At 37.0% G+C, this 14,478-nt stretch overlaps 1 protein-coding gene across 2 annotated transcripts in view; it reads right to left on the bottom strand.

Annotated features, from left to right (window-relative positions):
• USP47 (ubiquitin specific peptidase 47) overlaps positions 1 to 14,194 on the bottom strand; it is a 169,691-nt gene extending 155,497 nt beyond the window's left edge. The window contains exon 1 of one of the 2 annotated variants that reach the window (XM_077114003.1): positions 13,929 to 14,194. In XM_077114003.1, coding sequence (XP_076970118.1) covers positions 13,929 to 13,967 — 39 coding nt within the window. In that variant the 5' untranslated portion in view covers positions 13,968 to 14,194. The remainder of the gene's footprint in view (positions 1 to 13,928) is intronic. The other variant, XM_077114004.1, reaches the window with a different exon arrangement.
• Between the last annotated feature and the right edge of the window lie 284 nt (positions 14,195 to 14,478).

Here is a 14,478-nt window from a genome sequence, read left to right as displayed (position 1 = left end):
GATAAAATAGATAAATTCCTAGAAACTCACAAACTACCTACACTGACTCAAGAAGAAATAGATCTCAACAAACCAATAACTAGTAGAGAGACTGAATCGGTTATTAAAAGTCTTACAATAAAGAAAAGCCCAGGACCAGATGGCTTCACAGGTAAAGTTTTACCAAACATTCCAAGAATTAACATCAATCCTGCTCAAATTCGTCCAAAAAATTGAAGAGGGAACACTCCCTAACTCCTGCTATAAGGCCAACACTGTCCTCATAGCAAGGCCAGAAAAAGACAGAACCAGAAAAGTAAATTACAGACCAATATCCCTTATAAACATAGATGTAAATATCCTCAACAAAATACTAGCAAAGCAAATTCAACAGCACATTAACAGAAATATAAACCATGCAATGGTGGTTCAACATAAGAAAATTGATTACTGTAATATACCCCCATTAAGAGAACAAAGCAAAAAAACTACATATCTCAATTAATACATTTGACAAAAAAAGCAATTTGACAAAATTCAACACCGCCTTCTTGATAAAAAACCCTCAGAAAACTAGGAAAAGAAGGAAACACCTTCAATGTGATAAAGGGCATATATGAAAAACCCACAGCTAACATCATACTTACTGGTGAAAGACTGAAAGCTTTCCCCCTAAGACTGGAACAAGACAAGAATGCCCACTGTCACCAGTTATTCCATACTATACTAGAAGTTCTATGTAGGGCAATTAGCAAGAAAAAGAATTTAAAGAGACATCCAAGGGGAGAAAGGCCATGGAACTACTAAACCTTACCAGCAAGGAATCCCGATACTGTGTCAAACCTTAGGGATACCCAAATCAATAGGCCATGCCCTCAATCATGAAGCTTACTCTTGTGAAGTTGATGTAGGTAGCAGAAAAGCTTAGACTACCTATAGGCATGTCTCAGAGTTACTTCTGGAGGACCTCTGTTGTTGCTCAGATACGACCTCAGTCTCTCTAAGCCCAACTCTGCAAGTGAAATTACTGCCCTCCCCCCTATGTGGGACATGACATCCATGGGTGAAAGTCTCCCTGGCAATGTGGGAGAGGACTCCCAGGGATGAATCCAAACCTGGCACTGTGGGATCAACGATTCCACCCCGACCAAAAGGGTGAAAAGAAGTGTAATTAATAAAGTACGAGTGGCAGAGAGAGTTCAAATAGAGTTGAAAGGCTACTCTAGAGGTTGCTCTGACGTAAGCTTCAGGTAGACCTTGCTACCTGTCATAACCTGCCAACCCCCAACCAGGACCATTCCAGCAAATCCTAAAGAACACCTAGGGCAATGTTCTAGTTTCCTAGCTGCCAGAATGCAATATACCAGAAAAAGAATGGCTTTTAAAAGGGGGGATTTAATAAATTGCTAGTGTACAGTTCTAAGGCCAAGAAAATGTCCCAATTAAAACAAGTCTATAGAAATGTCCAACCAAAGGCATCCAGGGAAAGATACCTTAGTTCAAGAAGGTCGATGAAATTCAGGATTTCCCTTTCAAGTAGAAAGGCACATGGCAAACACAATCAGAGTTTCACTCTCATCTGGAAAGGCACATGGTGAGCACAGTCAAGGTTCCTCTCTCATCCAGAAGTGCACATGGCAAACACAGCGTCATCTGCTAGCTTCTTCTCCTCACGTTTTGTTTCATGAACCTCCCCAGGAGGCATTTTTCTTCTTCATCTCCAAAGGGTGCTGGATACTGGGCTCTCTGCTTCTCATGGCTATGTTGTTCTTCTCTGCTTTCTCTGAATCTCTTTCATTCTCCAAAATGTTTCCTCTTTTATAGGACTCCAGAAACTTATCAAGACCCACTCAAATGGATGGAGACATGTCGTCACCTAATCCAGTTTAACAACCACTCTTGATTAAATCACATCTCCAGGGAGATGATCTGATTACAGTTTCAAACATACAGTATTGAGTAGGGATTATTCTGCCTTTCCGAAATGGAATTCTGACTAACACATGGCTTCTCGGGTCCATACATCCTTTCAAACAAGCACAGGCACTATATAAGATTCCACAAGGGTTCCAGGCACTAGAGTAATTTTCTAGAAACGTACTATCATCCAGAAACGTACTATCTCCAGATGGGTCCCTGGTCCAGATAAGTCCTGAAACCTAGCCCAGCCTCTCCAGAATATCAGACAGTTCCATCTTCCTACCCCATATCAGTGACAGACCCCTCCAACAGCAAAAATTCAGAACTGCCCGAAGAGAGGTATGGAAAGATCAAAGGTAATGGTGGAATTATACATAGAAGATAAGACTTAAGAAATGACTATGAATGCTGAATCATTAAATTGATATCTCTTTCAGTCTCCAGTATTTTAGAGCAGCTAGAAGTAAAAACCTAAAATTGTGACATTTGTTATCCATGTCAAAGTCTGAAATATGTTCTACAACTAATTGTGGTGCTGTGCTTTGAAATTTATAGCTTTTTTGCATATATGTTATTGTTCACAAAAAAAGAAGGAAAAAAAAAGTTGACTGTGATGATAAAGTATTTAAGCCCTCTAACCTCCTATATTCTGGAGCAGCTAGAAGGAAAAACATGAGAGGATTGTATGGCAGCCCATGACAAACTCTGGGATCTACCCTGTAACCACTTTTTGAAGAGTACTTTGAAAACCATTGTTTTTTTTTTTTTTATTTCTTTGCTTTGTATATATGTTATATTCATCAATAAAAAAGTTTAAAAAAAACACATCCAAATTGGAAAGGAAGAAGTAAAAGTTTTATTTGCAAATTACATGATCTTATATACAGAAAATCCTGAAAAATCCACAACAAAGCTACTAGACCTAATAAACGAATTCAGCAAAGCACACCTACAGACCAAGCAAATGAAAGTATGCAGTAGGGCAGAGAAAAAAACATATGTTTACTTTCACTACACCTATATCCATCCCTTTTTACACTATATCTATAGAAAACCAGGTTCAGGAAAAACATGAGCTCTTTAAGAATCTTAATGTGAAAGATCAGGCTAATTTGCAATCATTTTGCCAACAACTTTTTACAATATAACGTAGAAGAATTTTAAACAAAATTAATTTTTTTTAAATTTAACAATAACCTGGAGAGAAAACTCGAAAGAATGCAAAATAAATCTCATGGAAGAATATACCTCTAACTATCATGATACCTAAACATGTTGGCTGAACTGAAGAAGGTCCTTAATACCAGTAAGTGCTTTAAAAGTAGATGTTTTCTGGAAATTTAATTTACTATAGGCATTTCAATATATACTTAATGCCAAGTTTTTCACAATCCCCTATTTCTGATATAATATTTTCTTTCCATCTTCGGCTATCATAATGCTCTAGTACTGTGGAAATGTACTAATCCCTGCCCTTCCAGTGTGGCAAGAAATTACAGTATCTGCACACTAAGACACAAAAAGTTTATGTGACTAATCCAAAGAAAGGGAAAATAAAGAATAGGCAGGAATCCTAAGAAAGTACTTAAATAGCAGTTTTCATGTAAGATCAGAGTTTACCCACTAAAAACTCCTTAAAAACTAGATGACAAAAAATGAAATACTTCCTATTTATTCACTCGGCAAAGGCATGGAGGTGACATGTCTGAAGAATAACAACTAATGTAATTGAAAGTAGATAAAACAAAGTTGGATTGGGGCAGGTAATAAAAACGCTTAGGAATTTCTGGTTAAAAATGGTAGACTGAATAAAAGCATTTAGCTCTGCTGCCCTCCAAAATATCTCTAAATCAAAAGTAAAGAGATTTAAAAAAAAGTAAAGGGATTTTTAAAAAAAACATAAACCAATATGCATAAAGAAAACAGAAATACAATTTTAGAAGCTAAAAAGTAAAACAAATGATAATGACTTAATATACCTGAGAAGTGACCTAGAGAAAAGCCAAAAGATAACTGGTTCATATCATATTTACATTTACACCAGAAGTCCCCCCAAATTCCTTGGAGAACTGGTTGATTCCAGGGTTGGGGCAAGGAAAATATGTTGGTTTGGAGCGTTATGTGGTGTTGGAAAATAAGCAAGTGCTCAAAAAACAAAGATGAGTACAGAGGCCAAGCACAAAGAGCTCCCAATGACCAAAGCTGGAACAGTTTTAGCAACAAAATAACTAACTATAGTATTGGATTATAATCCAAAGAATAAAATAAATATCCATGAATCCATACTGATATAAATAAGTAAATAAGTGGGGAAGAAGAAGCAACTACTTACAAAAAAATTCCAATTAATAAATACAGAAAGAACAAGGGAAATAGATCACCATTCAAATATAACAATAATAATTGCTGCAGGCAAGATCTGTGCAGATGGATGCTAAAATTACTGGGCAAACGTTTAGGCAGAAACAGGATTTGGATGCCTCAAGTAATTTAATAATTAACAAAGGGGAAAACAGTAACTTTACAGTGGAGAAACTGGGCAGACACTATGTTAACCAAGTAAACAAGAGTAACCCCTGCAGTACTTATCGACCTCATGTACTTCCTGATACGATGTGATGAGAAGGACACATCACCTCTGTGGTATCCTCTTTGATTCCTAATCTCAATTTAATCATGAGAAAATATCAGACAAACCCAAACTGAGGGCCATTCTACAAAATAAATGACTAGCTAAAGGTCATAAAAGCATGAGAAATTGTTAAGATAAGAGGAGAGTAGGAGACATAACTACATGTAATGTGGACTGGATACTGGAACAAAAAAGCACATTAGTAGAAAAACTGGTGAAACCTGAATAAATTTTGCATTTTAGTTAACAGCATTGTGCTAAGGTTAATTTCTTAGTTTAGATCATTGGTCTATGGCTTATAAGATACAAGTTAACATCTAACATAACTAATATGTTAACAGATGTTAATATAAGGAATATAAGGAAAAGATGGGTAAAAGATAAAGAGGAATTCTTTGTACTCTTTTTACAACTCTTCTGTAAATAAATAAAAAAGAAGTTAAAAAAAAAATAGCAAACTCTAAAAGGCTCAGTTAACTGGCAGTTTCTGATAACGTGGGACTAAAGGTGGAGTCCAAATTAGAAAAACTGATTGAAGTCATTTAAAAGGCAGTTAGAACCTCAGATCTCCTCTCCTACTCATCCCCTTCTGGCAAAAGACTAAAGTATCTCTGAAGAGTATAAAACACAGTATATCTGGACGAGGGATCACAAGGCACCATAGGGTTTGAAGGGTACCATATTCAAAACTGGGGAATTAAGTGAAAGTATGCCTGCATAATTAATGATGAACCTATATCTCCTTTTCCTATTCAACTTCCAAGCTTTCTCCCTCCAAGCAAAAGGTATGAAGGAGTCCTGTCTGGGAAATCCAGTACATGAGACAAGACCTGTTACTGGAAGTCTGAATGGAAATTACCCAGACATATCACCCTACAGGGAAAACCATAAACACCCACTGGCAGACAATTCTCATTCAGCTTTTTAAGGCACCTCTCTTAAATAAGTATAGACTTCTAAGGCTCACCAGACAGCTAAGGAGAGCATCTATGAAAGGCAAAACCCAAAGCAAACCACCTAAAAAGGAAATTTGGAAGAAACAGAGAATATGCAAAGAAGAAAACTATCAATAATTTCCTAAGAGAGAGAAGCAAACATATTGCATCCATAAAACAAAAACAGGATTTTTTTTTCAGGAAAAAAAGAGTGCTTTAGAAATTATAAAATATGATAGCAGAAATAAAACCTTAACAAAAGGCTTGGAAAATTAAGTTGAGAAAATTCTCCCAGAAAAAAGGACAAAAATTCAAAGAAACGGAACAGGTAAGAAAATCAGAGACACCAGTCAGTAGGTCCAACATCTAAACAAAAGGATTTCAGCAAAGAGAAAGCAAAGAAAATGAAGAGAGGAAATCAAATAAAAATGTTAAGGAAATTCTTCAGAAGTGATGAGATAAACTCCAGATTTAACAGGACCCAGTGGGATGGATTACAAATAGGCCTATACCAAAGCACAATATAGAGGAATTTCAGAACTCTAGGAATAGATTCTCAGAGCTCCTGGAGAGGAAAAAAAAAGTTTAAAAACAGTGGAAAAGAATATCTAGGCATCTGACATCTCAAGAGCAGCACTGAAAAACAGAGGACAATAGAGAAAATTATTTCTTCTCTATTTTTGGATTTCATTTTTGAAATTTCATTTTTCAAATTTTGAAATTCCAAAAATGTCTCTAGATGTTGCCAAATGTCTTCTGGACAAAACTGCCCCCAATTGAGAACAACTTGGCTAAATTAATGGAAAATAGAAAACTAAGAAAAAAAAATACAGGGAAAACAAAACATTAAGCAGGAAAGGAAAAGAATCACAGTAAACTACATGGCTCAACTATAATTAACTTATACACACAGTGATAAACTTTGAAATACTGACCTAGTCAAATAACTTACAATATGACAATATTGAAAGGATTGGGCAGGGATGAGACTGTGTTTGTGTGTGGCTGGAGGTAGTAGGAACTTCTCAATTTCCACAGTGGGAAATCAAGAGATAATTTCCTAAACTGAAAAATCAAGGCAGAGGACTTAAAGCTTTAAGTATGCTATTTTGACATATTGATACAAATATCAAAAGAGATGACAGTGGATGTTCTGGCGTGCCTGAAATGAAGGATGGGATGAGTTTGCAGAGGACTATTTTTTTCATAAATAGCCCTGCAGAGCTATTTAAACTCCTTAAAATACATGCATGTACAACTTTGAAAAAATTAAATTTAAAAACTAATTGAGGACAGATTATGAAGGATCTGCCTAAAATTAAACTTTTACCAGGTTACTTTAACCTCATTGAGCTATTTTCTTCATCTGCAAAAGGGATGATGAAAAATATTTGCTTTCGTAAAAGGTTGTTAAAATAAGATAATGTTTATAAACTTTAGGATAGCTTTTGGCACATAGTGTTTATAAATAGTACATGCTATTCAGTGGTATAGGCAAACTTTAAAGTGGGTAAGCCACAATTCTGTTTTAGAAAATTACCTACTCTGGCAGTTGTGGGGAGGATTGCTAGGAAAGGGAACAGCCTGGAAGCTGGAAAACCATTTAGAAGGGATACTGAAATCATCCAGAAGAAAAAATAATCAGACAGAGGTGCCGCCGTGGAGAGAAAGGTAAGGGTACAAAAGACATTTTCCAAGTAGCATCAACAGGATTTAATGAAGTATACCTGAGAAAAAGGAAAAGGGAGGACTCAAGAGGTGTTCTAGCTCAGGCAAATGAATAGATGATGATGCCACAGAGAAAGAATTAAGTTAACAGGGGAAAATGAGAAGAGGGAGAAAGGAGAAATGAACTTAATATTACATGTTTTATTTGTGGATCCTAAAATACAAGCAAGGAGAGATATCTAGTATGTAGTTAAAAATCTAATCTATGGGGGTGCAAGGGTAGTTCAGTGGTTGAATTCTTGCCTGCCATGCAGGAGACCCGAGTTCGAGTCCCAGCCCACGCACTCTACCCAAAAATCAACAAATGGTGCTGCAATAACGGGATAGTTACATGTAACAAGAATGAAATGTGACTCCCACCATACAGCATACAAAAAAAAAATCTAATCTAGAACAGAGATCAGGGCTAAAGTTACAAAGAGGTAAATCACAGGCAAATGTTGAAGCTATAGGAATGGATTAGATTACTGAAAGCAAATGCACAGGGCAAGAAAATGGGGGGGGGGGGGTAAGGGTGGGCAGGGGTGAGAAAAACCATGAATAACCACAATCAGATAACCTCAATTTCTTTGTTAAAAACATAAAATGTTCTCGTTGAGATATAAAAAGAAGAAAATCTAAATATAGCCCAAGAATCCAGTATCCAGAAATAGCAGTTGCTAACATTTCTGTGAATTCCTTTAATCTTTCAATAAATATAATCCTAAATCGTTATTCTTTGACAAAATTAGAATCATACAGAACACTGCATTCAGCCTTTTTCTACTCCATTAAATCAACATTCCCAATCATATCTGAAACACTAATTATTTTTATTAACCACTCCAATTTATTTAAACCATGACAGGTGCAACTTAGTCTATTTGTCTCTTACCGGTAGGGAAAATCAATACCCCAAATTTAAGAAAAAGATTCATTTTAAAACAATAAAAACAAGAATGATCATTACAGCATATTCCCTCAAGTAATTTAATTAAGAGAAATAAAATTAAAAGATATTAATTTTATTTATGCCTAATAGATACTGATAGTTGGATTTTATAAGAAACCACAGTCGAGGTGAAAAAGCAAGGTGCTTATCATTGTGTGTACTATTTCAGTATGAACGTCCCTTATATAATATGAGGTTGTTGTGAAGCTCAAGAGTTAATACATACAAGGCATATACAACAGTATCTGACATATAATAAAGGTTCTACAAACACTGATCAATACTGTCATCAACAACAGATACCAAGAATCAGTTCCAGGTGATGCAAATGTTTTGAAGCGATCATGGTGATAAACACACAACTATGTGATGATATTGTGAGCCACTGTATGGACTGTCTTTGTGTATGAAGATGTCTCAAAAAAAGTATTTTTTTTTTAATTTAAAAATTCTTTTTTAAAAAAGAATCAGTTCCAGGCAGAGTAGTGATTACTGCATGGGGAAAAAGGTGGGAAAAAACCACTGAGATTTAGAACTGACATTTCTACTCTTTTTCTTTCATTTTTCCATCTATTCTATATCTATATATTCCATGAGCACAACTTTAAGTACTCAAGGAAAGTAGTATTTTAATAGCATCAGTAAATATGCACCATATCTTTAATTATAATATAAGATACCCAAGGAAAGAATTTTTTTCTATTTTTTCTAAAGTTTCCCTATATGACAGCTGTTCAGTAATTTACACAGTGAGTATTCAATAAATGTTAATGCCACAAATCCTTATAAGGAAATAGAATAATAAAAACAATGAAGCAATAATAAAAAATTGGGATGATATTAAAAGCAAGAGATCTCAAAGCCAATATCAATATACAACAATTTAAAGACAGTGTGAAAAAGTGAAGTGAAAGCCCTATGGTACATTCATCACAGTGAACAGACCACACACTCTGTGCTCTTTCCTGAGTAGAACAATTGAGGAAGAATACTAAAAAACAGGATTATGTTTAAAAGAAAACAATCGGAAAACAGTAAAAGAACTGAGGCTACTCAGACTGGAGAACAGAGAAGGCGAGCCCTCCTACTCCCCTCTCCAATCTTCAACTAAAAGAAAAGCTATATTATGGAAAATGGTTGAACTATCAAAAAATGTCAGCTATAAAGATCTAGATCTCTCAACTCAAAAAACATAAAATAATTTATCTCTTTTATGATGAAGATGGTTTTAGAAATTAGTCATGAAAGTATTCAGGCAAAGGTTGGAAAACAGGTTGCCAATGATGCTATGGAAAACATCAAGGAGAGGATAACTGGTTAGAGCTCTAAGGTTACTTAGAATCTTATAACCAAATTAACAAGTATTTATTGAATATCTGCTACAAAAAAGGGCAATGTCTTGGACCTACGAAATACATACAGAAGCAAAAAACAAAGAGAAAAACACAAAGATCTCTATTGTCAAGGAATTCTTAAGAAATAATATATTAAATGTACATAATTTGAGACTACATTAGATGTCACAAAACATTACTTCTTAATCGCCAAGTGAATTGTCTATATATAAAGGTATTCTAGAGAGGGAAAAATCCCTAAGGTTAAAAAGGTCAGAAAAGGCTTTTTATAATAAATGAGATATAAGATATTTATGGAAAATTGTGTATGAAAGTTCTGAGGTGGAAAGAAATAGGAAAAGGGGAGATAATACAAATAGAAGTATAAAACAAGTTTGAGAGAAACTTGTTTGGCTGCATTAAAAGACTTGTTATGTGAGAGAAGTGGGAGGGAGATAAACTGGAAGGCCAGACTGTGGCCAGAACCAATTGTACTGAACCTTGTATATCAAACTAAATAGTTTCGAATTTATCCTGTATGATAAGTAGGCTGTTTCTGAACAAGGAATAACATGGTAAAGCACAATTTCCAGAAGATGAAATAGAAAAAGGAGAAGCTATAGGTCAGTTCTTCAGTATGATAAAGGGGGGAAAAAGTGAGAAAAGAATATGAGGGAGCAATGGTGGCAAATTAAGTTTACAGAGAAAGCAAAAAAGACAGTAGATAAATGCGAAGGGTACATCTACAAAGATTTGAAAGGAGAACGAAAGGTCCAAGAGATTCCGAGAAGAACAAAACCAATTAAATGCTCAAAAAACATAATCAACAATATCTGAAATGCTAATGAATTGGCTAACCACTGTTGGTACTCTTTTAAGAAGGAGGGAAACGGGCGGGCCGCGGTGGCTCAGCGGGCAAAGTGCTTGCCTGCTATGCCGGAGGACCTCGGTTCGATTCCCGGCCCCAGCCCATGTAACAAAAACGGAGAAACAGAATACAATAAAAAAAACAAGAAAATGTTTCCCTTTCTTCCTTCCTTCCTTCCTTCTATCCTTCCTTCCTTCTCTCTGTCTTTCCTTTAAAAAAAAAAAAAAAGAAGGAGGGAAACACAAAATTTATTGAGCAGCCACCAAGTGCAGGATATTTTATTTAATCTTCCTGACTTCAGACTGAAAATGAGGTGTAAGTATTATTATTCCATGTTTACCAAGTAGAAAACAGGCAGAGAAGTGCAGAGAGGCTGGGGATTTCACTAGTTCATACCGCTAATAAACACAATAGATTCAAATTCAGGTCTGATTCCAATGCCTTCGCTTTTTCTACTATAATGCTCTTAATCCTTACTTTATACAGAAGGAAAAAAGAAATAAGGTAGTATTTATCCCGCCACTCATGGTACCACGTTCTTTTTACATAAATTCTCTCATCTATTTCTCACAATTCTACCAGATAGGCATTACGACATTATTTTATAGATGAAGAAACAGGCTTAGGTGTCTAGCCAACACTAGCAAAAAGAGCCAAAATATGAACTCAGGTCAGTCTGACGCTCTTTCCACTATAACAGGGGTCCACAAGTTTTCTGTAAAGAGTTAATAAATATCTTAGGCTTTGCGGACCATGCTGGTTTAAGTAGCAACTACCAAACTCTAAAGTTGTAGAAAAGTAACCATAGACAATAGTAAACAAAGGAGCATGGCTATATTTCAATAAAACTTTATTTATGAAAACTGAAATATGAATTTCATGTTATGAAATATTATTAAAGTATTTTTCTTTTTAATTTTTCCAACTATATGAAAAATTTAAAACCATTCTTAGCTCATGGGTCATATAAAATTAAGCTGTAGGCTGGAACTGGCCCAAAGGCCATTGTTTACCAACCCCTGTATTATACTTCTTTTTGTTTTCTTCAGTAGTCTCCCGAATTTCACTTATCCTTGAGTTTCAGGGACCAAAATAGTATATTATTCATTCAACAACTACACACAAATGCCTAACTGAGATCTAAATCTAGTAGGGGTCAGAAGTTCCCTATAGAAAGGGCCTCAAAAAACTCAAGACAGCTGATAATAAGGCATTAGAACTGGTGCAAGAAATTTTTTAATTTTGAAATTTATTTCCACATTAGTAAATGTACTTAAAGAGTTACTAACTATTCTCACAGAGCCTATAGATTACATGGAGGGACTTATAAAATAATCAAGAAATAGTAGTGGGACCTGAGTTCTAATGCTACCTCTACTATTTACTCATTCTGTGACCCTGAACAAGTTACTTTCGATACTCTAGTCCTAATCTCATCATCTGTAAAGTGAATGATCTAGCTGTTCATTACGCCCTCTAGATGTTCATTATGCCCTCTCCTAGCTTTAGCAGTGTATGATCCAACTACTACTAAAAGAAGTCCAGTCAGGGGATGACAAAGACCAGACTAAGGTTATAATTAGGAAAGGGCAGAAAGCCCCTTATTAAATGAGTGGGGAAATAAGATAAATAGGTAGGAAAAAGACCAGAAAAGTACAGCATTACCATAATCAAAGAATTTTTTTTTTAAATTGATATATATACATATATCAAATACTACCAAAGTCAAAGAAAAGAAACAGCAGGGAAAAAAAGCCAATGAATTTGTTCACTTAAGAGACCACTGGTGACCTTCAGGAATATAGCAGCTTCCAGTAACCCAGAAACAAAAATGAGGGCCCAAGGCAACCACTTGGGCAATTTCTTTGAGAAGGAAGTTCATCAAAAAAGAAAGAACTCATTTAAGGTAAGGACCTCAAGTGACAGTCTTAAGATATAGCAGTAATGTGTATTTTTCCAGTAATCATGAAAGGAAGCAGGGAAAAAGAAAGGACTAAAGATGAGTCTAAGGAATATGGTCTAGAAAAAAAAAAAGGTGTGACGTGTCTTAGGTAAGGGAGTTATTGTTAAGTGAGAGGCATGTAATCTTTAACTCCCAAAAGGTAAAAGCAGCATTGCAGTAACACTTTTTACACAACAGGTATGTTCCTGCAAAGGCATATTAGGGAAATGAATCTAATATTGGGTTTTCTTAAAACAGAGGTCCACCCATATTACATTTTCCTGTGGTCAAAAATTAAGGACTTACTGCTTTTTATAATAATGAAAACAACAATATTCAACTCTAAAAGAAGATGTATATTTATACCTTTCTTAGAGCATCTGTAACTTTTCCACGTGTAATAGTTACTAATGTAGTAAAGTATTTAGCCCCTAATTAGAATGCAACAAAAATTAGGTTTACCTTTTCCTAGCACTATAGAAAGTTCCTAAGACAAGTATTATAATTCACCTGTTTACTTTGCAGTTGGTAACGTTTGATGAATAAATACTGATATGCGATAACTCTGTCTTATAAAAAAATTGTTCTTGCAAACAACTATCACTGTCCATTTGACAAAGTTGGAAAAAATACTTATGTAAGTAGGTAACTCCAATACTTTTGCACAGTGTGACCTTAAGGAGCAAAGAATTACTTCAAGACAATTGAAACCTCAAAAATTTAAGAATCTTCAATGAACATCACTCATAAATATCAAGCTCCTACAAAGCTAATTTCAACCTGACACTGCCTCTATTTAAGGTATATGAGAAACAAAAATCTAAAGCATTAGCCTGATGATCGGCCAGTTAAAAATACACGTTTGAATACGCTGAAGATATTTATAAAGCCAAGAGAGATACTATTAATATATTGAAATTCACTGGCCAGTGCTGGATTCTACCATTAATCTCCTACTATATTCACGAGAAGCCAAGAAGTCAAGGCTTCTCATATCACTCGCTTTTAAGAATTTAATAAGTCACTCACTCCTACTGGCATACACAACTCAACTGCAAAAAGTTCAGCTCTCCATATGGTAATGATCAGCTATCATCTACCTTTACATGAAAGTCACATTTACTACTTTTCAGCGATTTTTGTTAGGCCCCGTTTAAGCCATTCAATAGTACTACGAAGTAACAGGAGTTCAAAAAAGTCGTAACAGTTAACTCTGCCCTCCCACAGATCTCAAGTTGGGTGTAGATTTCACAAGCCCATGAAGCTAGACAGTGCCACTGTCAAAACCAGAAGGAGCACAGTCACCCTGTCGAGCCCATCAGCAACAGTTTCAGTTTTCTTTGAAAGTATCTATTTTGGCTCCCGATGTTAAGTAAATACTGAAGGGGCCACCCTCTCCTCCAAAACAGGACCTAATTTCTTCCAGTCCTCTCTTTTATTCGCCCAGTTCCACAAATCCGAGGGGTGAGGTTTCCGCTCCTCCGGCCCCGCAGGTCTTTTTGGTTCTCCAACTGCTGGAGGCACCCATTCGATACCTCCTTTTCCATCCCCACAGCTGAGCCTGCACGCAAGCCGAGCCCGCAGGAGGCCCCTCGCCTGGCCTGCGCTGCCTCGAGCGTCCGCAGGCCTCGGGCCTAACCTCCTCCACCAGCACCTCACCTCTTTCGGGACCAGTTGGTTCTCCTCGCCGGGCACCATCGCTCAGACTCCGGCCGCTCCTCTCCGCCCTGCCGGGGGAAGGGTGGGGGGCGGCGGCGGTTCTCTGCCTCAGGAAAGAATAGCAGCGGCAGTCATCCTCTCCACCGCCTGCGCTCGGGCAAACGGGGAGGCCTCAGCCTGGGCCTCAGACACCAGCGCGCAGACACCGAACCACCGCTCCGCCGCCGCCGCCGCCGCCGCCGTCGCCTTCGTCGTCGGCCCCTCCCCCAGCCCGCTGCAATCAATGGAAAAATGGCGGCGGCCGCTCTCGCGAGAATTCGGCCCGCTGGGCTCAGCGCCCGGCTCCGGCGCCCGAGGTGCCAAGGCCGCTGTCGCTCGCTCCTAATTACCTCAGGTCCTAACCCCGGGATAAATAAAATAGGTTTAGTGGCCATTTAAACACTTTCTTTAGAGGAAAGCGGGACCTTCCATCTCTGTACTCCCTCTGTCGGCGGGGAAGGGACGAGGCCTCTGCGTCCTCCATACCTTCTCGGACTCCTCAGACACCCTG

The sequence above is a fragment of the Tamandua tetradactyla genome, chromosome 8 (assembly GCF_023851605.1).
Source record: "Tamandua tetradactyla isolate mTamTet1 chromosome 8, mTamTet1.pri, whole genome shotgun sequence".
Lineage (NCBI taxonomy): Eukaryota > Metazoa > Chordata > Mammalia > Pilosa > Myrmecophagidae > Tamandua > Tamandua tetradactyla.
This window is presented reverse-complemented; position numbering and strand designations above follow the sequence as displayed.